The following is a 27,040-nucleotide window of genomic DNA, read 5'->3' as shown; positions in this document are numbered from 1 at the left end:
ATATTTTTTTCTTTCCTTATCCCTCCCCCCTCCCCCCCTCCTCCCCCCCCCACCCCCTTTTCGTTTTTTGTGTTCTGTTGTTGTTGTTTTGGCTTTGGTTCCGTTCGCCCCCCCTCCTTTTTGTGACACAGCAAGTTGGAATTGATCAGGGTGACATCCCAGATCTAACGCAGGTCAGTGTACATTTCATCTCGATTTCGCCATGTGGCTCCATTCTAAACGCTGTCATTCCCTACTCACCCTACAGCCTTCCACCCCTCGCCCCTTATCTCTCTCCCTCCCCCTTCTCTCTCTCTCTCCCCAATATCACCCTCTCCGAGCTGCTGGCTTTGGATTCTCACATACAGCTGGTAGAACTAGCGATCCTAATTTGGTTGTTGCTCTCTTTGCCTTCTCATTTAAAATAAATTTAGTCTTGCAAACCCAGTATCGAGTCCATTAGAAGTTGAGAACATCCCTCACTTTAAATTTACTGTGGACCAAGGTCCCATATGGTTAATGTTACAGTAATTGTCATCTTCTGCTGTAGCACTGATCTGTATTGAAAGGAGTTAGATATTTAAGGATGGAATATAAGCTTTGTAAGAAGACAGACTTAAGTCTGATTGTTAACAACTGAAGTGAAATGTGATGGTGGTTACTTATCAGGACCTCTGCTGTTCCTTTGCAGACGCCTAAAGGGTCATACGTTGTAGGTGATGCATATGTTACATATGTTTTGTGTTTGGCAGAACCAGCACTGCTTGTGCCCAGATTCAGGGAGAAAAAACACAGCTAGCTACCCTTGTCCACACTAACACGGACATGTGCTGCTTGCGCAAGCGTTTTCAACTCCGTGTGTGCATGCAGTCCGCATTCTTTGGCCCGGACTCGATCCTCACGTGGGAAACGTTCAGGTTTTATCGTGATTTATTTGCGTATTGTGCTGGACATGAACCACATCCTCAGTGTCACGCAGCTGACAGACCCGAGCTCCTCATTTCCTAATTTCCCCTCCACTTCAAAGAACATACGTCAGAATAGGGTGTTAGCTGTGGCACTTGGAGATGGAACATCTTAGCATTTTATCTAAAGCCATCTTGTTGAAATAGCTGTGGGGAGAGCAGCGAATGATTATTTCTTGAAGGATTCCTTTTCCCTGTTTTTCCTTTTTCTGTTCCCCCCCTTTTTTGTTCTTTCTGCTTCTTAATTTTTAATAATTATAATCAGTCTCTCTTTTTTTGCATTTCTCAGTTAAAAAAAAAGATGAAAATGGGAAAAACAAAAAACATTGAGTGTTTTTTTCCTCTCTTTTTGAATTTAACAATCTGAGAAATCTGTCTGTACTATAGTTTACCTGCTTTGGCTTCCAGGTTCTTTGCTAAGGTTTAGAGATTAGCTGCCTGGGCATTTTTTCTAATTAAGTGATTGTGTCGGTAGATATCCTGCCATTTGTGGCACACAGGCAGACAGTCTTCACTAGGTCTGTGCTGGAGTCACGTTAAAGCAGGGACCTTCAGTGTATCATATCAGAAAGTACTGCGAAAGAAATGAACCAAAGTGATCCTATGGTCCCTGTGCTCCTTATGCGCATACAACCGCTAGGCCCATTGACTTAATGCCCTGGCAACACTGAAGGATGGCAAAGATGCAAACGAATGGGCAGACATTAAAACTGTATTAGCCAACAGAAATTCCTCAGTGTACCATCATGGTTTCAGTTAAACTCAAGCTGTTTTGACTTTCTGCCTATTCATCAATTGTTTTCTTACAAAAACTAAAAGCTAAAAGGCAGACACCGATAGGAAAGAAAATGGAAGCGAAATGCCGACTGTACGTATTATGTATGTATGTGTAATGCATATACACACTCCTGTGGGTCAGAGCCAAAATCCTTTCAGTTATGTGAGTGAATGCTTAGCTGGGAATCTCCCTCCACCTAAATATAACAATACAGCCAGAGCCAGTGAGACGTCCCAGGCCTGTGTATATGCTCGCATGAGACCTGGGCCTGCCGAGTGCATGCGTTAGGCTCAACCCTCCCCTGCCTTGGTACTCTTTGTACTGTTTTTTAAAGAAATTTTTTCTTGGTCATTTTCCCAGAAGCTTGTTAAGCTAATACCGCTCTACTCGAGGCATGTAACCATGATTATTTCGGGGAAGGTAATGCATCGTGGGATGCCTGCAGGGATTGAACAGTAATGGGTGTGAGGCGCACGCGTGTGCGTGTGTGTGCGTGTGTGTGCGTGTGTGTGCGTGTGTGTGCGTGTGTGTGTGTGCGTGTGTGTGTGACCTGTGCTCTGAGCTGTGTGGTGTCTCACCCCTTCCCCTTTTCCCCTACACCCCCCTGCCCTGCCCCGCCCCGCCCATCCTCACCCACAGGCCCCCAGCAGCCTCCTGGAAGCCCTGGAGCAGCACCTGGCTTCTCTGGAGGGCAAGAAAACCAAGGAGTTCTCAGCAGCCAGCAGGTACAGTATGATGAAGAGGCTGAGTGCTGGGCATTGCGGCTTGGTGCAGTGCATTGTAGCAGTACAGCATTCAATAGCAAAGCACTTCATAGTACATGAGTACACCTCTATACTCTTCTGCTAGTATGGTACAGCCATCTACAATACCTGTGTACGTTGCAGGTAATTACAGAGCGCTGCATGTTGCAGTGTTGAAACTTGAAAAAATTATTTTAAAGTAAAAATTAAAGCAGATTTGAGCCAAGCATGAGCACGCTGCTCAGGTGAGCCACCTCTCCACACACACACCTGCTTTTATGAGCCTGATCAGCTGGTTCACATTGACAGTTCAGCACTTCCACACAGATAATGGCAATTGTGGCAGTTAAATGGCGTTTGATTGAGGTAGGTCAGCTATTGGAAGATTTAAACTTGATGAAAGAGAGAGAGGTCCTTTTTTAAATAGTTAACATTTTACCAATTAATATGCATTAATAGTTAGCAAACATCCAGTTTTTGGGGGATGGGTGAAGGCTTTCCTCCATACGCAGTGCTTGCTCGTTCTTATTCATTGTGCTACGTTTAAGCACAGTGTACCCTACCCTTTAATGTCAGCTGCACGGTTCACGCACTGGTAGTAGGCCACAGTGTCTGCGTTGTTGGAGGGGGTCTGTGTTCCTGTGGTTCCGCTGTCAGCCCCTGCGCTGTCCTCCCCTGTAGGGCCAGCACCCTGTCCAACGCCGTGTCCTCTCTGTCCAACACGGGGATGTCCTTCAGCCGCATGGACGAGAGGGAGAAGCAGCAGGCTCTGGAGGAGGAGCAGGCCCGGCTGCAGAGCCTCAAGGTAGGGAAGGGTTTCACAGACACACACTCACACTCTCTCTTACACTTTCACTGGCTGGACTTCCACCAAGAGCTTTCAGGGGGCATAAAAAAAATCTACAAGTAGCTCATTTTATAGAAACAAATCAAAAACTGGTGTAAGTTATGACAAAACTGTTTCAGATACTTTTTTTGAAGTATGTATTGCTGGCGGAATGCCTAGCAGCAGTCTCTATTTATACTCTTCCCAAGTCAACATTTAAAAAAAGTGACAGTATTTATTCTAATAAGAAACTCAGGCTTGTGTCAACATTAAAGAAAATGGGCATGAATGCGTCTGAGATGGAGCATTAGGCTGATGGAAACGGGTAACTCCAGTAAAATATCAAAGCTTTTTAAACATACATCGAGCCTTTGAAGTGACACGTCAAACGAGGCGTGGAGGAAGCCGCCCCCGTTCGCCCGGCTGTCTTTCTGAAGCGATACCCCCCCCACCCCTCTGCGTGTATACCATTATGGAAAAGGAGATTCAGTTCTCTAGAGGTAAAAAAAAAAAAAAAAAAAAGTTGAACGTAAAACTTGGCCAGAGCATGCCCTCGTCCCAAGAACAGCACGTCCTGGCGCTGCCCTGATGTGACGTTTACCCGGTGTGCCCTCGTTCCCCGTCTCCGTCAATCATTACCCTCAGCTACCCAAAACTCCCCCGTCAGTTCTCCGGTGCGTACGTCTCGCACGGAGCAGCCAGACCGGTGCTCGCGTGGCTCGGATGCACAGGTTCGTGAACGGCTGAGCCGGGTAAACGCACCTGGAGTGAGATGCATGCTGATAAGCAGCTTGGAAAGGTTAAACGATACAGCAAGCGTGTCTGCAGTCACAAGTGTTGTATCTGGCGTACACATGACTCATAAAGGGTGGGAAATGAGGTTGTGTGTGTGTGTGTGTGTGTGTGTGTGTGTGTCCGTCCTTCGGAAAGGTGCTTCCTTGCGGTCAGCAGGGGAAGCGGGGTCCTGCGGTGGTGCCGCGCTCTGCTCTCCGAATCCTCTGCTCTGACAGTGACTGCATCGCGCTCCTCTGGGAGAGGCTGTTGCCTCGGCGACTCTGGTGCCGTTACGTACCTGAGGGCCCTAACCTGGCGCCCCGGTGCTGGAGCCCCGCGGCTCGCTCCTGTGCCGGAGCCCCGCCGGGCCCCACGGCTTGCTCCTTGTGTGTGTCTCTCTGTGCTGAGCAGTGTGTGCGGTTGTGTGTGTCTCTGTGTGCTGAGCAGTGTGTGCGGTTGTGTGTGTCTCTCTGTGCTGAGCAGTGTGTGCGGTTGTGTGTGTCTCTCTGTGCTGAGCAGTGTGTGCGGTTGTGTGTGTCTCTGTGTGCTGAGCAGTGTGTGCGGTTGTGTGTGTCCCTCTGTGCTGAGCAGTGTGTGCGCTCTGTCCCGCAGGACCAGCGCCTGAAGGAGATCAGTATGCAGACCCCCGCGGCGTCCCCCAGCACGCAGTCCATCAGCAGCTCCAACAGCCACAGCGCCGGCATGGACCTCTTCTCCAACCCCAACCCTGCCCCCACCCCCTCCACCAACAGGTGTGCCAGAGCATGTGTCTAAAGGGAACTGCAGAGTCTGTGCATGTCGGGTTTGTTGTGGAGGAGTTCAGGTCAGACCGCACGTCCAGGTTGTAACCTTTATGGTTGCTACTCCTGCTAGTACCAGGGGGATGCATGACTGTCACCGGCTCTAACATGAACCACACACGAATGTTACCGGCTCTAATGCCAGGCCTTCTATGCCTTAGAAGTTGCTACTGCTACTGTTCATGCTTCCCTGAAAAACAAGCGTGTGCTGAAATGAGGCAGCTGACTAAGCTGAAATACGCTATCATACCAAAAGTCATGGGACCCCCATCTGATTGCAGGAAAATGTATGTGACTGTGCATGGTTTGTGGAGAATCGCATCAGAACATTGCAGTGGTCAGCACAGGGCCCTGACCTCAACTCAATATAACATCTTTAGGATGAATTTTAATACATTTCACCAAAGCCAGGAAGGCCCACTTTAGCAGTAGAGCTTACAAAAACTTTAAAGGAGGGGTGTAGTCTACTATCACCAACTTTCTGCCAGAAATTAGTACACAGTGTCCCATGATACATTCAAGCAGTCATTAAGGCCAAAGGCAGGCCAAAAAACTCTGAATTTCATGGAATAAAGACATGTTTTATTCATAACTACCCATGTGCCATGACCTTTGGTAGGATAGTGTACATTTTGGGTGACGAATTCCAATAGGTAGGTGAGATCTGCATTCATCCTCCCGCACACTTGAATTAGTTTACATTCTGTCCTGAACTCCTCTTCACCTATTTTGCCATTCACCGGGCTGTTGTGACAGTCTTGTGAAATTGCGGACCTTTTTATGTAATGGCGATGCTGCAACCGCTTCTGTGGAAGCAGTAGACCTGTCCGCTAATGCCGCTGTCTCCGCCTTTGCCTTGCAGCATGCCGAACCTCAACAGCGACCTGTTCGACCTCCAGCCTGCCTTCGTCCCCACCGTCCAGAGCACCCCCTCCATCTCCACCGCCGCCAACAGCGCCTGGGGAGGTAGGGATCCGCACAGGGCCCCAAAGAGCGCCCCACGCAGGCAGACGCAGGCAACTGCAACCCCCTCTGCAGCCATGAGTCAGCTTTCGTACCCTGCCCGACAGGCAGGCACATAATGTAGGGTTCTCACTTCACAGTGTGGAAATGGTCGTCCTCTTTTTGTTTGGCCTCCTTATGTCATGAATGAGATATTCATAGTTTATCCTCGAGGTGCTGCTTACCCGTAAGAGTGTGACCTTTCGGCGCCCTACTTCACACACTCGTGAGGGGGGAAAAAAGGGCGGCAGTGTGACGTAGTGGTGCAGAACAGGGTTCCCAACCCAAAGGTTACTGGTTCTATTCCCCGCTGGGGCACTGCTGTTGTACTCTTGGACGAGGTGTTTAGCCCACAGTTGCCTCAGTAAATATCAGGCTGTTTAAACGGATAACGTAGATATTGTCACCTATGTAAGTCGCTCTGGATAAGAGCGTCTGTAAATGTGAAAACACAAGAGAACAGACACTTTTCTGCATTCGCCTGTCCTGGCCCAAATCGGGCACCTTATGTAAAGTATAAGCCCAAAGTGCAGAGGGCCAGATGTTATCAGTATGACGCTCTCCAGATAAAGGAGTCCTGACAGGTGACGGCAGTAGGGCAGGGTATGTTCAGTCAATGGATTTTTAGTTTTTTTTTTTTTTGTATAGCAGAAATAATAACTGAATTCCAGATGACTGTCGAATGTGATTTTCAGACGTTATCTTAAAAGCATTGACTTCACATGGCTTCAATCTGTTGGTGCAATTTAATATCAAACTCAGACTTTCGGTCACGACGTGCGTCACACAGCACGGTTTACCTTAGAGCGGCACCTACTCCGAGCTGCAGAAGCATTTCGGACCCAGCCCGAGCGGCGGTCTGTGGCCGGCTGCTCTTCAGTGAGGGAGGTGAGAGGAACGAACCGAGGGCAGGGAGGGAGAGGAGCAGGGCCGACACACGGCCAGAGAGAGCGAATCGCCCAGGCGAGGGACAGTCGGAGCCAGAGAGCGAGCGGAACCGCAAACGCACCCGTGAGGTGGATGATGGGTAACGGTGTGAGGCGAGGGTGCGGGTGAGGGTCGTTGGTGTGAAATGGTCTGTGCCTGCTTTGTCCCCCAGGTCTGGAAACCCACCCCGTCCCGCAGGCTGCTCCCCCGTCAGCCATGACGGTAGATTTCGATGCTGTTTTCGGGACTAAAACTACCATTTACGATGCGAAGCCACCACCTGGTAAAAACCACAAAACATCGCCCAAAGACAACTACGCCTAATAAGCCTGTTTTGCTGACAGAGTGCTTTGCCCCAAAACAAATCAGGTTGCCCTCAATGCCTATTTGGGTCTCATTTTGACCTTATTAGGCATCCTGCTGTTGCTAAAACACTTATTACTGGCTAAATCTCTGGCTGCCGCGACTATCGCTGTTCCCGCTTCTGCTGCAGGGTCCTTTGGGTCTGTACTCATTTATTCAGAAACGCTGTCAAAAATGTATGAACGATTTCTGCTCCCCGTCGGTTCACAGCTCAGCAGTTTGCTCTTCGCTCTCCCGATGCGCCGGGATACAGATGGGTGTATCTCTGGAGCCGCGGTGTCCGACATCTCCTATCAAGGATGTCGCCTCTGAGCGGAGCCGCATTTTTTCACGGCCCCTGAGGGTCTCTGTCTTCCCCATCTGTCGCGCTGACGCCTGCCTCTCCGGCCGAAAAGCCCAAACGAATCAAAGTGCCATTTCTATTTTTCCCTAACTAATTCCCCTTCCTTTTTTCCCTCCTCTCTTGCCTCCATCCTCTCTCTGCTTCCTGGTTGCTCCCCCTTCCGCAACGTACCACCTTCAACGGGTGAGTGTGCTTGTTTTTTTTTTTTTTGTTGCAATTCCTTGCCTTTCTTGCTGGCTAAGCAGGAAGCCGGAGTCTCTGAATGTGGCCTGTGTCAGCAGACTGTCCAGGAGCCAGCTGCTGTTTCCTAAGAAAACATTATTTCCCCCCCTTCATTCAAGTGGGTCGGTGGGTCGGTGGGTCGGCGTGGAGGAGGGGGAGGCGGCTGGAATTATGTGCAGCCTGTCGGCTCTGCGGTCGTCCCAGCTCCTGTGCTGCCCCCCCCACCCCCCACCCCCTTTGACACAGACCTGTGGCTCCCCGTAGCATAATCCCACAGAAGTAATGCCCGCCATTAGGAGAATGAGCGCTGACAGAGGGTTGTTTACAGAGGGAATTACTCGGCGCGATTGACCGCTGGCGCGCGGAGCGGGGGAAATCAGTCTCCCGGCTGCAAGCGGTCTGCCTGAGTAGATTACTTTTGCCACTGCTTTATAGTGCCCCCCCCCCCCCCAAGTGTGCCTGCCCCCGCCCCACACCCGGAGAAACGGCTGCCGGGAGCCATTCAGAGACTCTGGCTCCGTGCCCATGGGGACCAGTAGCTTCTTGTGCAAAGCCGCACCTTTTTAAAGGGCACCTGGAGTTGTTTTACTGTAGATATCCCTGTATTTAACCTCCTAATTACCATTCAGAATGGTGCTAATGAGGAATCAGTGTAGCACAATATTTAGCCATATTGACAATAGTTGGACATCCCCCCAAGGTCAGTAACCCAAGTGAAAATGCACACACGGCCTGAACAGGAATATGCTGCCAGTCACATTCCTGGAGCCTCTTTTGCTTCAGAGAGTGATCCAGGTGCCCTGACTCTACTGTGTCATTGTTGATTTGGTCTTTTTGTGAGCCTCAGAGCTGCTGTATGCTCTTTCTGCTGATGTGTATATGACCCTGCTCTCTCTCTCTCTCTCCGGCCCAGCGCTTGACTCCTTAGGGGATCTGCTGAAGCCCTCGGTCTCCACCCAGAGCCAGGCCCCGGTCGTGCCGCTCCACCCGGCCGGCAAGCTGCTGGCCAACGACCTGGACTCCTCCCTGGCCAACCTCGTGGGCAGTGAGTTCGCACCTCCGCCCCCGTCCCGCTGCCGTGGTTCCTGCCACCGGGGGGGTGGGGCGGGTGGGGAGGGGCAGCGGGCGTTAGGCAGGCACGGTCTGGAACAGTTCCTGCCGAAAGGGGACCATTAAAGCAAATGGCCCCGGAGGGAGCTACTGTTCAGTCAGGCTATGCTAATGTAGTAACGCTAATGCACTGCTGTGTGAAAGGGAATGGTGGATGTCACTGTTCGGTAGGGCACTGAGGCCTGAGCTCTTCTCTCTCTTCTGCTCTCTCCTTTAGATCTGGGGTTTGGAGGAACACCAGCCAAAAAGTAAGTGTCCTTCTCATAGAAGTCTGAGTCCATCCGTGTATGAGTGCCAGTGCACCAGGAAGCCTTTCTTCCCAGGCTTTTTTTTGTTTTTTTTGATGGCCTGCACTCCTTCACCCTGGTCCTTGTGGTTCATCAGTTAATTTGTGTCCCTGTGTTTGCGCTCTGCGTGTCGTTTTTCTGCGCGCCCACGTTCAGGCCCGACATGCAGTGGACCCAGCCGGGCGAGAAGAAGCTGACAGGAGGCACAAACTGGCAGTCCAAGACGATGAGCACCACGGCCTGGAACCCCGGACCCATGGCCCCCGCGCCCATGCCTATGCCACACATGGTGAGAGTCGCACACATACACAATTTATGACACACATGTACATATATGCATATACACATACACATACATTCATACCCTCATACACGTATGTTCACACACACATGCTTTCACGCACACGTGTACACACACACACACACACACACACACACACACACACACAGTGTGCACAGGCACAAGGCACACACGACCGCGCACACCCAGTTCCCGTTCACGATGATTAGGGCGGTGAGTCTGACATCACACCCCTGATCGCCCTCTGTCAGCTGTGACCTCTGCAATTAAGGACTGCCAGCACGATGCTGTTGACCGTTTGCCTTGACAATTGCTTGCTTTAGTTCTCCTCATTTGACGTTCAATGACAATGTCCAGTAACTTTCTGTTAATCAGCTGTGTCGTTTAGTCTATTATCCAGAGCTGATGGCAGTATCTGCAGAGGAAGCGATTAGAACAGGCTTTGGAAAGTCAGCTCTAGCAATGATTTGGACCACAGGCCAATGTGCTGCTCGTATTTCCTTATCCTCGCCCTCGATTTGCCGGACGCTTTTGTTGAAACAGCAGCTGGGCCTTGAACGTTGACCCTGTTGGTGCACGGCCACGTTTAAATCGAGCGATATCTTGCTTGCTCTGTGTAATTTTGTCACTAACCTCCGGCTTCCTCTCTTGCTGTGTTGCCCTTTGCTCAACTTCCTGTGTGGTTGTTACTTACTCATCCTTTATGTCTTTTTTTTTTCTGATTTCTTCACCCCTCTTCTTGCTGTCTTTCTCTCTCTCTCTCTTTTTGCCTAACCTTGCAGAATGGAATGTTCTATACTGGTTATGTAAGTACTTTGTTAAAGAATTCTGTTATAGTCCGGAGAATTGTCAGTGTAATCTGATCCAGTGTCAACTTTCCTGTTTGTCGTGTGTGGCGTTTCCATGTGACCCTTATATTTGATCACACGCTGCCACGTGCAGCTTACTGGCATGGACTTTAAACACGCCACACAGTCCGTGACCAGATTGAGTCATTTGATGTCACCTGCGCACGATTGAACGGGACTCTTTTCAACGGCAGTATCAGTGGTCTCAACCAGTGTTTTCACTTTCAGTGCGCCTGACTGCTCTCCATACCTGCTGCTTATAGAACAGCACCCTTCAGCCCTCCACACACTCATCTGTAAATGCTGCTCAGCTCTCAGTGTGTGGGAATAGAGCGGCCCTAGCGCTGAGCTGAGTTATATAGACCTAAAATGAAATGCACATTCAGAGCAATCTGATGAATATTGATTGTGTCCCGTTGTGCCTGGCTAGCCTCCTGGTATCAGGCAGAAAGTGCAGGTCTGTGTGTATGGCGGGGGGGGGGGGGTGTAGTGGGCATGCTAGCCCAGTCTGTGCTGTGATCTGTGGGTAATGTAGTCCTTGGAGAGCTTCCACCTGCTCATCATCCTCTGCTTCCCCCTCAGGCTCCAGCTCCAATGGCTTTCCCCATGACGACGCCTCAAGTGCCTGTGTATGGAATGGTAAGCAGGCTCTGACCTTCTCTGTCAACACTGCACCTATCAGAGAGACAGCGTTAATATCAGACTCATTAATATCAGACTCATAACACTGCACCTGTCAGGAGCTCAATTTTAGTCACAGTTCTGAGACATCTGGTCTTTGTAGTTCAGGTTTTTTGGTCCTCTTTCAATGAACATTGTCAGTCAGCTTTGACTCTGTTACATTTAATTATGTATTAAATGAATCGTTTAAATGTAATGATCTTTTGATGGATTTAGTCGCGTACAAAATGAGCCATGTAATACAATAAAATCAAGTTCCATCCTCCAAGTGATTGTTTTGAACACGAGTTTAGCACCTTTTCATCCCCTGCACTTTCTTCCACCCTGGAAAGCTGGCATTGTGCAGGTACAGTTAACAGTGCAGAACTTTGCAGGCCGTGGAAGCAGACTCGTTGACCGAGCGGTGCTGCGTGGGGCCCTCTGCTGTGCCCCCCCTCTGTCCCCCTGACCCTGACCACTGTCCCCTTTCCGCAGGTACCCCCCCAGATGGGGCAGATGGGCGGGGTCCCTGTGATGGCTCCTCAGCCTGTGATGTACAACCAGCCTGTCCTTAGACCCACCAACCCCTTTGCCCCCATCCCCGGAGCACAGGTACCCGCCCCTCCTCCCAAAATTAGCCCAAACCTTGGGCTACAGCCACCACACAGGGCACCTCTTCAAGTAATTATGTTATTTATTGTATGGGGGTCTACCCATAGCTGATAGATTGCTCGAGAGTTTAAGAGTTTTAGAATAGGAACAAGAGAAAATCCACAGGAAAGGCTGGGGATGAAAACGAGTTTTAAGCCCATAGTAACTGCTGACACATGCTTTGGGTGATGTTGTGTATGATCAAGTTCACATGCAGTATTGACAGGAAAGTGTTGTAACATTCATATATCTGAAAAAAAGTTGTAAATCAAGTGTTTTATCCGAAATTGAACTCTATAGCTCAGCTGCTGATGTAACGTGGAGAAAGTCCGCTCCAAAAGATCTCGATATATTTATTAGAGCCAATCAGAGCAGTGGGGCATTAGAATAGCGGCAGCTGTGAAACGCCATTACTTTCCCCCTCAGCTTGATCTCGGTCAGCTGAGCGGGGCTGTTTGATTTCGCTGGGTGTTAGCGCCGCCCTCGGACTGCGTGGACAGGGAAGGACACAGGGCGTGCTACAGAAGCAGGGATGAGTCATCACTTTCACAGCCCAGCGCTCACTCTACGCATTCTCACCGGAACGCGCTGCAGCATCACCGAAGCCACGCTTTAAAGGGCTCCTGTGGCTGCCCTGTTTACCTTTCATTCTCTTTTCACCTGTGGTCACGCAGTGCGCGTAATTGGCGCAGTGGTGAGGGGGGGCAGGGCTTGTAATCCAAAGGTTGCCAGATTGATTCCCAGGTGGGCCCCTGCTGTTGTACCCTGTGGCAGGGTACTTAGCCTGAAATTACCTCGGTAAATATCCAGCTGTACAAATGGATAACATGCAAGAATGTGAGCTATGTAAGTCGCTCCGGATAAGCACATGTGCTAAGATAATGTAAAGCAGCGGGAGTATTTGCTAATGAACCTTAGGGAACGTGTGCACACTAGTTTGATTTTGTAAGTGTTTGGGACTTCCTCCGTTGGCTGGTGAGCTGCTGTACATGGTCCTCCCGCTAATGCGATTTCCTGCATCGAAGCGTTTCGAGTGGAATCCGCCCGGCGGTGCGTTTCAGTGTTTGTAGTGAGGCCTGGAATGGCTGACACAGGGGAGCGATGGCGACGCAGCTCCGTCCCTGAGACCTTTTCCTCTCTCTCACAGATGCAGTTCATGTAGTTCCGCTGAAGGAGCCGAATGCCAAGCGCGCCAGCGCCACGAAAAGAGAGAGCGCAACAGGAGCGAACAAAGAAAAACGGCGAACCGACACCAAATACAGGGAGAGAAAGAGGAATGAAAAAGGACAGAGCACGGAGGAGAGCGGAGAAGCGTTTGTGTCATGACTGCTCGTCCCTGTGTCTGAAACAGCCCCTTTCACCCCCCCCACTCTGGCTCAGGTCCCCCTCCACCTCCATTATACACTGCTACACCGTCAGCACCTAAAATTTATCTCCTTTTTTAGTCAGAGGGGAGGGACAGGGAGATGAGTGACATCACAATCTGATCTGAAGAGTGGGGTGGGTTAAATTGCACTGATAGTCATTGGTCAATGGTTGAGTTGTATTCTTCTTACCTTTTCTAGGCTTTTTTCTTTTAAAGTTTGGCTTCAGGTCATTAGGTGATTTCTGTCTTGTAACTATGGTTGAATCTGTTACTGGTAGGTGTTTGGATGAGGTAAAGAGGTTTAGAGGTCACCACAGAGATCAGCCAGTTGCTTCAGCGGTCAATCTGTGATGATCCGGTTTATACCGGTTGTGCTATTCTCCTCATCCCTCATGTATTTCTCACAGTGTTTTGCGTCTGTGTCAGAACATTTTCGAGTTTACCCTGGAAGTAAAGCATATGTTAATGAAGTTAGTGTTTGTTTTAGGTCAAAGGTGAGGGAAGAGCTGGCATATCGGAGAGGGGGCTTTTGTACCTGCGATCTTTTATATGCTCAGGAACTGTACTGCAGTCGTCAGCAGGTCACAGCACAAAAAGGGCAGCAGTCCGGGATTGTATGTGTTAGTGTTTTGTTTTTTTTTTTTTAATAGTACTATTTTTGAGGGGTTACAGTATTTCCTGCTGTTACTTATTCGTGATGTGCTCACGGTTTCAGGTGGCTGTGGAGGTTTCGATTCTTCACCTCCCTCCCCCCTACCGGAATTGAAAGTGCCGTTTAGTCAGGGAGAGGGGGGTGAAGCAGGTTCGCCTCTGAGTGGATATATGTGGCTGTTTCAGACCAGGGCCAGCACTTGCAGTCAGAACCGAGCGGACCGGGCCGCAGTGTCCCTTGAGGAATTGCATAAAAGAGCTGTTCTCCTCCTCTCTGTGCTTGCCGTGTGTGTCTGTTAACCCGAGAACCCTGAATTAATGTCACTCTTTTTCTCCTCTGTTGTAGCTTGTAAATAATGTTACTCCTACATGTCTGGAAGAGGGAACCCCTCTCGCACCTGCTCCCACCCTAAACCCCCGCCCCTCCTACCCTCTCCCCTCCCTGTCTGTGTATGAGGGCGAGGTACAACCTCAGCCTCATTGAGTGGACTTTCTTATTAAGTTAACATTTTCTATGAGTCTTTTTGTATCGGTCCTACAGGAGTTGTCATATTATTTGTGGGTAAAGGGGTTGTGGGTAAATGGGGTTGGGAAGGAGGTGGAGGTGTCAATGTTTTTCAGCCAAACTATTCGTTACTACAGCATACTGCACGTTTCTGTCTCTGAAGCTTATCTGAAACCCGGAGTGGTTCAAATGTAAGGGCCGTTCGTCTGTTACTATGATTATTGTTTTTTTTGGTTTGTTTCTTTCACAGCCCTCTCAGGTTTTGGGCTCCAGTTAGCGACGAGCGAGCCTAGCCCGATGGTGGATGTCTGTAGAGCGCTTTTGTTGAGCAAGCGAACACTAATCAGACGCTTACGCCGCGCTAATTCCACATAGTTTCCATAGCAGCCTTAACGGATCTAACTGCTGTTTATTTTCATCTGGGTATGACTCTGGTAATTCCCTAATTAGCGATCTCCCCCCCCCCACACAAGTGACATTTTTAGCCTTCCCTCTCACAAGGAGGCCTGATAGGGAAGGGGGGGTGTTGCCATGCTCCCTCTCTGAGGTGATTATTCTGAAATGTCAGTGACACCCCACCACTGTAAAAAGGAAAACCAGCAGGGGGAGGGGCCACACACAAGCTGGAGGGGGCGGGGTTTCAGTGGTGTCCCCAGAGATCCCCACAAATTGACTGGCAAAGAAGGCCTCGGGTGGAGGGCTGTATGTGTAACTGGTGGGGGGTGGGGAAGAGTTTGAGGGAGTGGAAGGGGGGGTTAGGGTTAGGGGGTGGGAGGCAGGGATGGGGGGGGGGTGTTCATGTCGTAGTCATTGTTGTCCGTCAGAGACACTGTCCATCCTAGGTAAATTGTGTGTGCCAGCATCACTGTTGTACAGCATTTAGCACAAAAACTGAGTCAAGTTAGAAGTCAATAAATGATGTAACTGAACTGCACAAATCTAAATGCCAGTTGCTGGAATGTAGCGGGGGGGAAAATGTTTTCTTTTTTTTTCTTACAGGCTATATTTTCCCCTGTGAAAAAAGTTTTGTTATCAATGCACATTTTCTGTGCTTTTTTCTGTTCTGAGGTATAGAATGACAGTTGAAAGGAAACTAACAGCACCAATAGTTGGAATACGCAAGTGTGAAGTCAACCAAAACAGGGTAACCTGCCCCGCTACGATTTGCGCACCCTGGAACCCAACCAGGCCAGTTTTCACAGTGGTCACCTCACGCACTCATGGCCAGTCGTAGTGTGCAGTGAGTAGTCCTGTGCTGTAACGTGTCTGACCCGTCTTCCGTCTGCTAGATAGCTCCGCCCCAAGCCTCCGATTGGCTACTCAGGACCATCCTGTTCTGTGGCTTTGTAAAACCGGGAGTGTTCGGATCATTTTTTTTGTGCGCTCTCTCCCGGGAAAAAAAAAAAAGTGTCTCCATCTGAATGTGTCTCTGCTATATGGAACTCGTGCTAAACAGGAAATAAGAAACCAGTTCTGTCGTGTCCACTCTTGTGCTCCACTTAATGTGTCAGTGTATGCCCATGGTGGCTGGTAAAATTTCACACAGCAAAGATTTACCTTCTCTGTTTTGTTTTTGGTTTAGCTGACAGAGGGTGGGGGGGAAAGTGTTTGTGGTGACCCTGAACTGTCGCCCCACCGGGGGTAACGGGGAGGGGGTGCCATGGTTTGCTGGAGAGGGCAGCCCAGGCTGGATGTACAGTCTCAGTTTCCACAAACCCCTTCAGAAGAACGCCACCTTTAGGAGGGGTAAACGCAGAGGTTGTCCACCGTTTTTTTTTTTTGGTAACCCATCGATCCTTTTGCATGGATTCTAAGTCCCAGCTTCGAGCAGGGTCCAGACGTGGCGAGAGGGGGGGCCGAGGGAGCGAGCAACTCGGACAGAACGATAACGATGACGTAGAAACTCCTGTCTTTTTGAGTGCATGGTCTGTGTCGTGGTGTTGTATGCCCTTAAAAGCATGATCTTGTGTGTAGTCACGTTAAGTTGTTTTAAATGCTGGGGTCATCCTGGTTTTGGTTTGTTTTTTTCTTTTTTTTCCGGATGACAACATGCCTAAAAGACAAAGGTCAGGCCATGGGTGAGGCTAAAAAGAACGGCAAGGCGAGGCTAGTAGTCTTCATCCATTCTCAAGTAGCTGCCATTTTAAGAAATGTGTGATGGAGCTGTTGGTATACAGCATCTTTCACTTGGTCCACACACATCAACCAATCTCTACATACATATATCTAAATACCTTACATATCTGAGGTGAAGTAGCACCATCACTAACCTGTTTCCAAAGATGTCTTTCTAAAAAGCTCATTTTTTCATATTGTTCTCTCTGGCGCCCTCTGTTGGTAACCGAGTCGTCTGACATTGGCTGGGTGTTCTGTCCTAGCCTGTTACCGATGTTGTAACTCCACCCTGATCCCACCGCAAGACCTGTGCACGGCCTCCCAGGATCAGGTGGTCACCTGCTTAGCTTCACTCAGTCGATAAACGACATTTGGAACTGGTGTGGATGAATGCATGGGGATGTGAATGGTGTGTGTGAGAGAATCTCCCCACCTCTCTCTGTCATCAGGGACTGCAAGAACGGGAGTGCTTCTCTTTCTTTGGGCACTTAATTTGTATTGTCACAGAGTGTTTGTCAAATCTTGAACACGTGTTCTCTCATTTTTTTTTTTTTTTCCCTCAACAAATTTCCATCTGCTGCCTTGCATATTCTGTATATATCCATACTCTGCAATACATTGTTTATCTGTGATTTTTCTGGACATGATATATTTGCATTCTATATATGAGGACTACAGAAACACTATTATTTGTGTTTGACATCAGTGTAAGGAAGGCTGCCCTTTGGTTCAGTCCATCTTTAATGCCAAATGATTCCTCTGTCCGCAGTGAGAGAAAGTTGGAGCCCACACCTTCCAAAGGTTTATTTTTTTCCCTTTTTGTACATTTTTATTTATAAATGCAGAATATCAGGATTTAAATTAGCATAAGAAAGCATTACAGAAAATCATGGGCTTTTATTTTTATGCATATAGATTTCATACGGGGTCACATACAGTTTTGTTTTTTGGAAAAAAATAAATAAAAAGGTCATTTGCCGTTCCTAAATTGTGTGTCTTGCCTTCTTCTCTACATGATGCCTCTGTAACCTTCGACAACAAAACAAGGACACTGTTCGCACGCAAGGTGCCCTATCGCAGCAAAGGTTCATGGGAGATGTAGTGCAATGAGCAGCAGAGCAGGGCCTTTATCAATAATCCCGGTTTATTTGAAATTGCACTACATATCCCCTCTTCCTCCTTACTGGACAGACTACAGGCAGGCCTATGGCTCTAGGAGATGAAGCATGCTTCTCTAACACCCTTTGGAGACGCGCAGCACGGTTCTTTCTGAATGTCCCGTGATGAGACGCCACGGCTCGTTTGCTGTTGCATCTATTGCATGGGTGAAGTGCAGGACGGATTCTTATCAGTTCCAGTCCTGGGGGAGGATCCCTGGCATTAACCCAGGAGTGACGTTCTCAGTTGGCCACTGTTGAAAAGGGTAGGGAGGGTAATGGCTATTTGCTCATGTTTTCAAGCAAGAGTGGTCATCTGATCCAACATCCTTTTACTTAGGATTCTGTCTATACCTTTATTCCTGACCCTCACACCTTCAGGGTCCTCAAAAGATCTTCACTTCTGTCCTGTTCTATGGATTTTCTCTCAGAATATTTCCTGCAGGGTTTGGTTGATAGCTGACTTTCTCGGGCACAAAACCTCTGAAACGCAATGTAATGTTTCCAAATATTAATTAAATGCAGCGCTTGTTATGGAACGGTTGCCTTTTAGAACTTTTCGTCTTTTGTAAGTCATTCTGTTTGAGGCATTGGTTTGTCTGCTTTAGCAAGTAATGGCTTCAAATTCTTACCATGAGGTTAAGGTGACATTTAAACAGCACAGGAACAAAATTGGAAATCTTTCTATTCATAGAGATTAACCTGCTGAATGTTAAACTTTGGGGTGGCAAATTCAATATCCAGGAGAGGTCTTGTTTTTATGCCCTTGTTGAGGTTCTTAGCATGTATTGCTTCAGTGAGTTTCCAGCTGTATAAATGGACGATATGTTGAAGTGGAAGCTATGACAGTCACCTAGGAAACTGGTCTGCCAAGCTAATATTAATAATAAGACCCGAGACGGTATATGGTATCTGTTAACTGGCTGTGCCAGTAGATTTCCCTTCTCCTGAACAGAAACACCTCTTACTGTGAAACCAGCATCTGTGTTAGGAACAGGCTTAAGTTCCCCTGGAAAAATAAATTGTATGCACATATGTAAGTACAATTTCCGCAAATGTTGAACACACTTCACGTAGCTATGGAAGCCCGGAAGCCCAATCATAATTTTGTTTAGCGGGTATTTGAAAGTATCCTGTATCCTGTAATTATATCACATGTACGTAATAGGTTCATGTTTGCATGGGAAAGTATTTTATGCAGTATTCTTGTGATAATCCTTCCGCATTGGAGGGATTTATTAAGGTAACCCGCTGATCTTCTGCTGTCACCCACAGGACAGTGAGAAGAGCTGCTGCCAGCTGTTACTTTTATTCCATTACCAGGCTGGATGGGTATATGGGGTTCTGGCTGCTTTGTAAGCTGCCCTGTGTTGCCACCCCTTCAGCGATCTGATCTCTGATCAGTGTGCAGGGTTGTGACTGCCCTTGGCGTTTTAAACCCTTCTACCTCAACCTCCTCCATATGACTGGCTGAAATAATGTCACCATGGCAACATGAAACTCAGATGGAATCTTCGAGCATGTGTGTTACTCCGCTACTGGTTTGTGCCAGTTTGCTGTGTTTGATCATGACGCAACCAGTTTCCTAAACTAAGCTAACCTGGTAAAAGTGCCTTCATACTTCTTGACGGAATAGGGTATGTACTGTGAATTGACAGGTCTACAAAAAAAGTATTGCAAACATATACATGCTGCACAGACAGTAACCCCAGCGTTTACATCAGTGTGTGAATAGGTGCCCTGATCCCCAACACGTTCTACTTTCATCATGTCCTGCGCAGCGCTGATCCCAGATCAGTTTCGCTTAGAAACATAATCATTTCCAGGACTTGGAATGAGGTCTGGGCTGATCCTGTGTCAGTCGCTGGGGACGGATTTCTGGAGCGCCGTCCTTAACCAGGTTGGTGTTAAAGGAATGTCAGGCCCTCAAGATAAACTCCGACAGCTGTACAGAGAGAGGGGGAGAGAGGGAGTGAGAGAGGGAGAGGGGCGGGCTATTTATAACCTTCATTGAGTCAGGCAACGTGGGACCCTCTCTCCTCTGCTCCCTTGAACCGGATCACTCCTTCTGGATTTTTCCTCCTCACTCTTCCTCTTTCCTGAAGTGGCAGAAAGTTCTGGAAAAGTGAAAAAGGCGGTGCTTGTGTACAGATAAGGGTCTATATTCTCCCAGGAAGAGGCAGAGAAAGAGAAGGTCTTTGAGAGAGTGTGACAACTGTGATACTTTTGCTTCCACAAGACCAGCATGGCTCTTCTATGTTACAACAGAGGCTGCGGAAACCGGTATGATGAGGCCCAGAACGCAGACGGTAAGACTTCTCTACTTGAATGGAATATACAATAAACTACACCTGACTAAAAATGCCAGATGCCAGCAAGTTTGACCCGAGTAACCGTTAAAATCTGCCCAGCCTTAGCGATATGTTTAACCATGCCCTGCTTCCGTGGCGTTTGGCTTTTGTCCTTATTTAAAATGCAGGAATGAAAGGGAAGCATTGGAATCACCCAGCAGAGAGGTGGCAGGGCCGCTCAGGCCCCTAGATTAAATCTGGGCCCGTTCGGCTGAAGCGTTTTAGGTAATCGATAATAAATTGTCCGAAGGTTTTCTCCAAATTGCCTGACATGTCACTGTCAGCTGTAGGGCCTGGTGCAGACTCTGCCTGGCAGATGTCCAGGGCAGCAGGTGTTTGCTGGCCGGTGACGGCTGCAGTGTTGATTTGGACATAAAATTGTGGGGTCCGCTCCGGTTCCTTTCATTGCTCATTCATAATTATTCATTGAATTTAATCATGAGCGGTGTCACCTACTACACAGATTTAAACTTAAGCTTCAACTTTTTGGTTGCCATCACAACCCCTGAATTGCAGTAGCAATGGAAGGCTTTGCCTGCCAGATCTTTTTTAGCCTTCCTTTCATGGTATGTAGAAAAATGTCATAAAATACCAGGGTGAAATGGGTTAGAATAGGCAATTTGTGAGAATATATACATTGCTGGAGCTATACAGCCGAAATAACAGTGTTTATGTTGTCTTATTCAAAGAACTGAACAGCGCGCCCATTGTGTACTAACACAAGAGGTTCTATTTCTGTTCGGAACTTGATTTTATGATCTACATCTCTGAGTGAAAAAGGGGTTGCCATAGAATTTCATATCATGAGAAAACGGTGAAAAAACTGAAATCTTGGGGTGTTAGTGGAATCAGAGTAGACTGCATTCATTGGAGCCAAATGAATTGGGATCGAAAATGCTGGAACTGGCATAGATGAGGTGGCAGCTGTTTTGGAACCTAACTGAAAGGATTCCTCTCTAGGCAGAACTGACCTGAATCTGAAGTTAGCGGAGAGCAAACCAAGGGGATAAGAATCATGGCATTTTATTCAGAGAAGTGAAACCAGGAAATCCTTGTTGTGGGAAAAGGTGCAGGCCACATGCCAAAGAAACTGAACAGATGAAAAGTATCAGTGTCATGTGATGTGATGTGGAACAGGAGGGCCGGGTAAACACGGCCTCTTCCCTGCAACTGTCACCTTTTGTTGTAGGGGATATGTCCCCTTCCGCCTCCCTTATCCCCCCCTCCCCCGTCCTGGGTACTCCTGCTGAGAGACAAAGACAGTGAGTCATTCAAGATGAGTGACAGGTGGGAGCGTAGAGGAGAGATGGGGGTTGAGGTCCTACAGACTCATTAAAGGGCTCACGTGCACTATTCTCACCACCCTATCCCTCTACCCACCCTCCTCCTATACCCCCCCCCCCCCCCACACACACCTTCTCCTTTCTCCTCTTTTTTTCTCATCTTCTCTCTCCCTCCCACAGATGCCTGTCTCTATCACCCAGGGGTGCCTATCTTCCATGATGCGCTAAAGGTGAGTGAGGATCCCTGCAGAGAGGCGTATACACACACACACACACACACACACACACACAGTGTCCCCACAAGGGGGGGCAGCCAAACGCCCACGCTGCACGTGCTCTCATGTGCCCAGACAGCATTGGCAGAAAAGACCTGTCCTGGCTCTCACCTCACTTCACCCGAATGACCCCACACTCACACCGGTTTACGAGCGTTGAAAGAGCGTGAACAGCTGAGTAACTGCTTTTTCTCATTCTTTCAGGGTTGGTCATGCTGCAAGAAGAGGACCACTGACTTTTCCGAGTTCCTGTCAATCAAGGTAACTGAAGGTCTCATTGACGGAGCATTATGTATGTACTATGTGATGTTAATTCCCAAACAAACACCAGCACCTGAAAGATCTCCCATGCTCCATTATTCCACACCACTATTATACCAGAGACTATTTTTTCACAAGAGAGACCACACACACTGCCATTCTTCCTGACTTGGTTTGAGAGTTCCTGCTGCCATTTAAAAGTCTGGAACTCAGCTCCAGAGATCTTTGAGATCTTTCTCTGCCCAACAATGCAGTAGCAGTGTAAAACAGACAGGTCTACCATCTCAGTCACAATGCACAAAATAACTTTTATTATACTTTGGAGTACTCGATCATCATATCATTTCTTTAATGCACTGTGCCCCAGTGCGACAAGGTTTCCCAGAGTACTGTGCGGGCTGACCTCCTCTGCTGCTCTCTTTTCCCTTGCAGGGGTGCACCCATGGACTGCATAGCAACCAGAAACCCGAAGAGCCCCTGCGGCCGGAGGTGACTTCAGACAAGGGGAACCTACAGCACAGCACAGGAGAGGAGGTCATCTACCAGGGTCCCAAGTCTGCAGAGGCCCTGGAGAAGGAGAGGCCCAGGTACTGTGCGTGTGTGTGTTAAAGATGCATGCAGCATGCATCTCTGCCACTAATGTGTGGCTGTGTTTGAGAGGTGCTTTATTACTATATCTTTTAGAATTGTGTGAAAGAAAATAGGTATGTAGGTGTGGAGACAGAGGGTGCGTTCTGTGAAAGTGTGTGTGTGTGTGTGTGTGTGTGTGTGTGTGTGTGTGTGTGTGTGTGTGTGTGTGTGTGTGTGTGTGTTTGTGTGTGTGTGTGTGTGTGTGTGAGAGAGAGAGAGAGAGAGAGAGAAGAAAGTAAGAGTTTGCAGGTACTTTCAACAGTACAGTCTGTGTGTGAGAGAGAGATCGTGTGAGCGTGTACTGGTCCCTCTGATAGTGCTGTGTGTATGTGTGAGAGAGAGTGTACTGGTCCCTCTGATGCCCTGGGTATGTTTGCAGCTCAGATGAGCCCAAGTCCAAACTGCAAATGAAGGTATCCCCCTCCCTGGCGCAGGTGCTAGAGAAACTCGACATCAGCAACAAAGAGGAAGCAAAAAAGAAAGGTGAGGACGATCAAATTCAGACGTTTCACTCCCACACACCACACTAAATCTCCATCCTGTCCCCTCTAAACTGCCATACACACAGCAGTACATCTCCACCCTGTTCCCAACAAATTCACTCCTCAGCATGGCCATTGACAATGGAGTAGCAGAGCACCTCCTCACTGAATGAGATTCTCACTCAGTACATCCTCTGAACTGAGAGGGCTGTTAGTTCTTGGCTTCTTCTGTTCTTACCTTACTGTAACTTTACAGTGTTCCACTTAGTTTTGTGCCCCTGATTGTCTCATCAGAAGGGTTAGGGTTTAGGGGTTTAGAGGTTTAGGGTTTAGGGTTCGAGGTTAGGGGTTAGGGGTTAGGTTTAGGTTTAGGTTTAGGTTAAGGGATAGGGTAAGGGTTGTTAGGGTTAGGGTTAGGGTTAGGGTTGGGGTTAGGGTTGACCACACCGTGATCCTGCGGTTAGGGTTAGGGTTAGGGGGCTGACCACACCGTGATCCTGCGGTAACTTGCATGACTACTGTCCTATTCAGTTTGCCCCCTAGTTGCACAACATCTGCCTCAGGTGCAGCCTGCACACAACAAGACCCATGAAATGGTGTCCCTCAATGTTTGGTAATCGTTCCAAAACCTCAACTACAGTCCAGCTAGAAGTCATTTATCTACTGGCACTCTGCATGGTCTGTAAGCGCTGAATCAGTTTCGCTACTTCCACTTTTTGTGCAACTTGTTTTTCTTCACGTCTCCAAGTCACTTTGTAGAATAAATTTTCACAACGGTGCTCTGCTTCCTCACCCCCTGCCCCCGTGTTCCTTCCTCTTTCTCTCCTGCAGAGAGTCAGGCTGTTATGCTTGGGACGAAGTGCAAGAACGCAGGCTGCAAAACAGTGGGTGTCTCTGTGTGTGGGTGTGTGTGTGTGTCTGTGCGTGTCTGTGTGTGACAGCGTCCGTGTATTTGAGGGAGTGGCTGGCTGTGTTTCTGTAGGAAATGTGTGAAGAATTCAAAACATATTTCTGAGTCATGTAACCTCTTATCAGACTCAGAAAAAAAAAACTGATTGCAACTGCTTTTGTTTAGAGTAATCCTGAAGATAAATATATTCCTGTAAAATGTATGTGCATAATTTATTAAAATCATACAATCAAGACTTTAAAGCTCTGTGCATAAAGTTAGATTTGTTGCCCTCTGGTGGCCATTATGAATAATGACATGGACAAAGTTTTCCTTTTTGTTTTCAGTTTAACGTTGATAATCCAGTAAAGGGACAGCATGCACTAATGACAGTGATGACCGCTCACAGTCGCCTGGTTACCAGACCATGCTGCTTCTACGGGGCAGCTGGTTTTGGAGCGGGAGAAAGAAATGGCTCTGTCTGCCTGCACCAATTGGTGTGATACACGGCTGAATATGTATGTGTATTTGCTTCTCAGCTGTACCAGGGCCCAGAGACAAACGCAGAGACCTGCATTCATCACCCGGGAGTCCCTGTGTTTCATGAAGGGTGAGCTCTCCCTCTCTGCCCCCACCCCCCACCCCTCCATCTCCCTCTCTGCCCCCACCCCCCACCCCTCCATCTCCCTCTCTGCCCCCACACCCCACCCCTCCATCTCCCTCTCTTGCTCCCTGTTACATCTGTATTGAGATCAATAGAATGAATATGGCCATTACATTACACTATTTAGCAGACGCTCTTATCCAGAGCGACTTACATAGGTTACAGTTCTTTACAATTTTATCCATTTGTACAGCTGGATATTTACTGAGGCAACTGTAGGTTAAGTACCTTGGGAGGGTACAGCAGCAGCGTCCCAGTGGGGAATCGAATTGACAACCTTTCGGTTCTAAGTCCTGCTCCTTAACCACTATGCTAAGCTGCTGCCATTACAGATGTTGTTGAGCTTTTTGTCAAAAGGCCTCCCCTGAGAATTATAAGGGAGACAAACTGTCTTACCTAAGGGTACAGTGGGCGTAAGTGGAGTGTAATTGCATTTGTTATGTTTTGTTATGTGTTAAGTGACGTTTTGCTGGCCACCTTCCAGGTATAAGTACTGGAGCTGCTGCTGCATACAGACCATTGACTTCAACGCCTTCCTGGACCAGAAGGGCTGCACCACGGGCAAGCACCTCTGGGTCCCCAAACAGGTACAAGCTGCACACACCTGTGTATACCTGCGCATACCTGCGCAGATGTTGGGCCCAAAGGGTGCAGAGAGGATCTGGGCCATGAGATGCCTTGGCCTAAGGCAACAAGTATCAATGTCATATACAGGCACCACTGGCGCCTGGAAAAGGAAACCATGCATTCTAAAACTGCACTCTGTGAATCTGTGAGTTAGATGCAGTTTATTTTGTAAACCACAGTTATTATTTGACCATCTAGAAGTTCTTAAAAACCGGTCTCTGAGCTCAGCTGTCAGAGTCTTATTACTTATGTGTCACGGAGCCGTTGTAACTTAAATGTGAACCACTGACATACAAAAGCTCTGGCACAGCGCTGAAAAGAGGTGCTGTTTCTGTCTACAGGACAAGAAGAAGGTGGCATGCCGGCATGACTGGCACCAGACCGGTAACCAGGTGGTGGTCACCCTGTACGCCAAGAACGCCAGCCCCGAGCAGTCCACCATCGAGGCCAATCGCACTGTGGTGAGTGAGATCATCCCTGACCCAGGCGCCGTCCGATTCATGCACACACGCTGTCTCCACTGACCTCTGATCAGCGTACAGGACACACCTGAGCAGCTCCCTTCCCGAGCACTGATCAGAGGTCAGCCTTGGCTGGTGTAACCCTGCTGAAAGTAACCCTCTCTCTTCTGTGTTCCTGCAGTTGTCGATTCGTTTGCAGTTTGAGAACGATAAGGTTTTCCACAGGGACTTCCACCTCTGGGGGGTGAGTTTTCAGCCTCAATCTTCACTCTCCCTTCATATAAGGGAATCCACATTCTTTTCAGTTACGAAGAATATTCTCTTCAGCGATCATAGCCAGCCTGACTCAGTAGCGTGTGTTGCCATGGAGTTGAATGACTTTCCTTTTATACCCTTCCCTGACAGTACGGAGGGCCTCGCCCTGTGCTAGAATAAGGCATGAATCATGTGTCATTTGATCTGTAAAACCAATTAATCAACCAACCAACCAATCAGGTTTTATTTAGCACAGCACACCTACAAAACACATTTGTCACGGAGCGCTTAACATAAACCAGCTTGGCATACAGATCAGAACACAATGCATGATGCGCCTCCAGCTTGGTGATTTGCAGTCTGGTCAGAGCAATTAGGAAGAAACATTAGCTGCTGGAAAGTGTCCAAACGACCTTTCATCTGACCCCCACCCCCCCCGCAGGTAGTGGACGTGCCCCACAGCTTCGTCAGCATGGTGCCGTCCAAGGTGGAGGTGACCCTGCGGAAGGCTGATGCGGTGGCCTGGGGGAAGCTGGAGGACCCCCGCTTCAAGCCAGAGCCACAGCCCGAGACCCTGGAGGACAGCGTCTTCGAGACGCAGGACACGCAGGACACGCAGCCCGACTGGGACATCGACGACGACGACATCAGCGAGTCCGACGACGAGGACTTGTTGCCCCCACCCGAGGAGACAGCCCCGTCCGAGGAGTTGCCCCCACTCAATTGAAGAGCCAACCGTCGCCGCTGGGTGGTGTCGTCCCTGCCATAGGGAATGCTAGCATTTTTATGAATGTTTTAATTTATATGACTTTGTTACAGTGAGGCACATCTATACATAGCTATATGAAGAGGAGAAGGACCCTGTTCATTAGCTTGCATACTATTAGACTGACTATGAATTAGTTACAGCGAGACAGAATCTTATGATGATGCAGGACAGATGCACAAACTGCCCCATCCCAGTGCAATTAATTACTGAGATTGCCAACAAGTATGGCTTGATGCAGAAACCGATATGTCACAAGTACACACAGCAGAGCTGTAAATTTCTATAATCCTGTGGGAGATAAGCTATTCATTCTTGCCTGTATGTCCTGTAAGAACCGGTTCCTGCGAATTTGAACAAAACCTTTCTTTATGAAGTCTTACACTGGATAGGTCAACATTTATTTCCTCCAGTATGTTGTTAACAAAAGAGTGGATTGCTGCACACTGAAAATAAATATGAGTGCATGTGTTTGGACTTTGTTTCCCCAGATTTTTTAAATTGCTGGGAGTCTATCTCTTACCATAAATACATATTCCACGTGTAACTGTAAAATTTGGTGCATTTCTATTTTCTGGATATCCTTAAGGGGGCAGCAGTACACCGGTATGTTTCCATAGTTTCCTGAATTTGCCTTTGAAGGGGTGGGGTTGCAGGGTGACTCATACATATTTGCTGCATACAAGAGACTTTAGCGCACAGCTGCTAGCACATGTGTGAGGG

At 48.4% G+C, this 27,040-nt stretch overlaps 2 protein-coding genes across 2 annotated transcripts in view; both read left to right on the top strand.

Moving 5' to 3' along the window:
* Positions 1-14,814, top strand: part of LOC118791596 (phosphatidylinositol-binding clathrin assembly protein-like) — a 33,449-nt gene extending 18,635 nt beyond the window's left edge. Inside the window, exons 8-20 of the mRNA XM_036549014.1 lie at positions 132-173; positions 2,362-2,447; positions 3,147-3,270; positions 4,678-4,817; positions 5,728-5,831; positions 6,967-7,077; positions 8,636-8,767; positions 9,050-9,080; positions 9,276-9,408; positions 10,203-10,226; positions 10,851-10,907; positions 11,424-11,540; positions 12,727-14,814. Coding sequence (XP_036404907.1) covers positions 132-173; positions 2,362-2,447; positions 3,147-3,270; positions 4,678-4,817; positions 5,728-5,831; positions 6,967-7,077; positions 8,636-8,767; positions 9,050-9,080; positions 9,276-9,408; positions 10,203-10,226; positions 10,851-10,907; positions 11,424-11,540; positions 12,727-12,741 — 1,116 coding nt within the window. The 3' untranslated portion in view covers positions 12,742-14,814. The remainder of the gene's footprint in view (positions 1-131; positions 174-2,361; positions 2,448-3,146; positions 3,271-4,677; positions 4,818-5,727; positions 5,832-6,966; positions 7,078-8,635; positions 8,768-9,049; positions 9,081-9,275; positions 9,409-10,202; positions 10,227-10,850; positions 10,908-11,423; positions 11,541-12,726) is intronic.
* Positions 14,815-19,432: 4,618 nt separating this feature from the next.
* Positions 19,433-26,638, top strand: zgc:92429 (uncharacterized protein LOC445063 homolog). Its single transcript, XM_036548795.1, has 11 exons — positions 19,433-19,682; positions 21,188-21,237; positions 21,487-21,543; positions 21,976-22,130; positions 22,553-22,656; positions 23,487-23,539; positions 24,084-24,154; positions 24,693-24,795; positions 25,177-25,296; positions 25,478-25,540; positions 25,994-26,638. The coding sequence occupies exons 1-11, from the start codon at positions 19,619-19,621 to the stop codon at positions 26,276-26,278; spliced, it is 1,125 nt and encodes a 374-aa protein (XP_036404688.1). The 5' UTR covers positions 19,433-19,618; the 3' UTR covers positions 26,279-26,638.
* Positions 26,639-27,040: the final 402 nt, after the last annotated feature.

This window comes from Megalops cyprinoides, chromosome 16 (genome assembly GCF_013368585.1).
Source record: "Megalops cyprinoides isolate fMegCyp1 chromosome 16, fMegCyp1.pri, whole genome shotgun sequence".
Taxonomy (NCBI): domain Eukaryota; kingdom Metazoa; phylum Chordata; class Actinopteri; order Elopiformes; family Megalopidae; genus Megalops; species Megalops cyprinoides.
This window is presented reverse-complemented; position numbering and strand designations above follow the sequence as displayed.

Bases quoted from the DNA above. Each gene is read 5' to 3' on its own strand.
- zgc:92429 (XM_036548795.1), top strand. From the start codon at position 19,619: ATGGCTCTTCTATGTTACAACAGAGGCTGCGGAAACCGGTATGATGAG. The intron at 22,657-23,486 runs GTGAGGACGATC...TCTCTCCTGCAG, and splicing joins AGAGGAAGCAAAAAAGAAAG to AGAGTCAGGCTGTTATGCTT. The intron at 23,540-24,083 runs GTGGGTGTCTCT...TTTGCTTCTCAG, and splicing joins AGAACGCAGGCTGCAAAACA to CTGTACCAGGGCCCAGAGAC.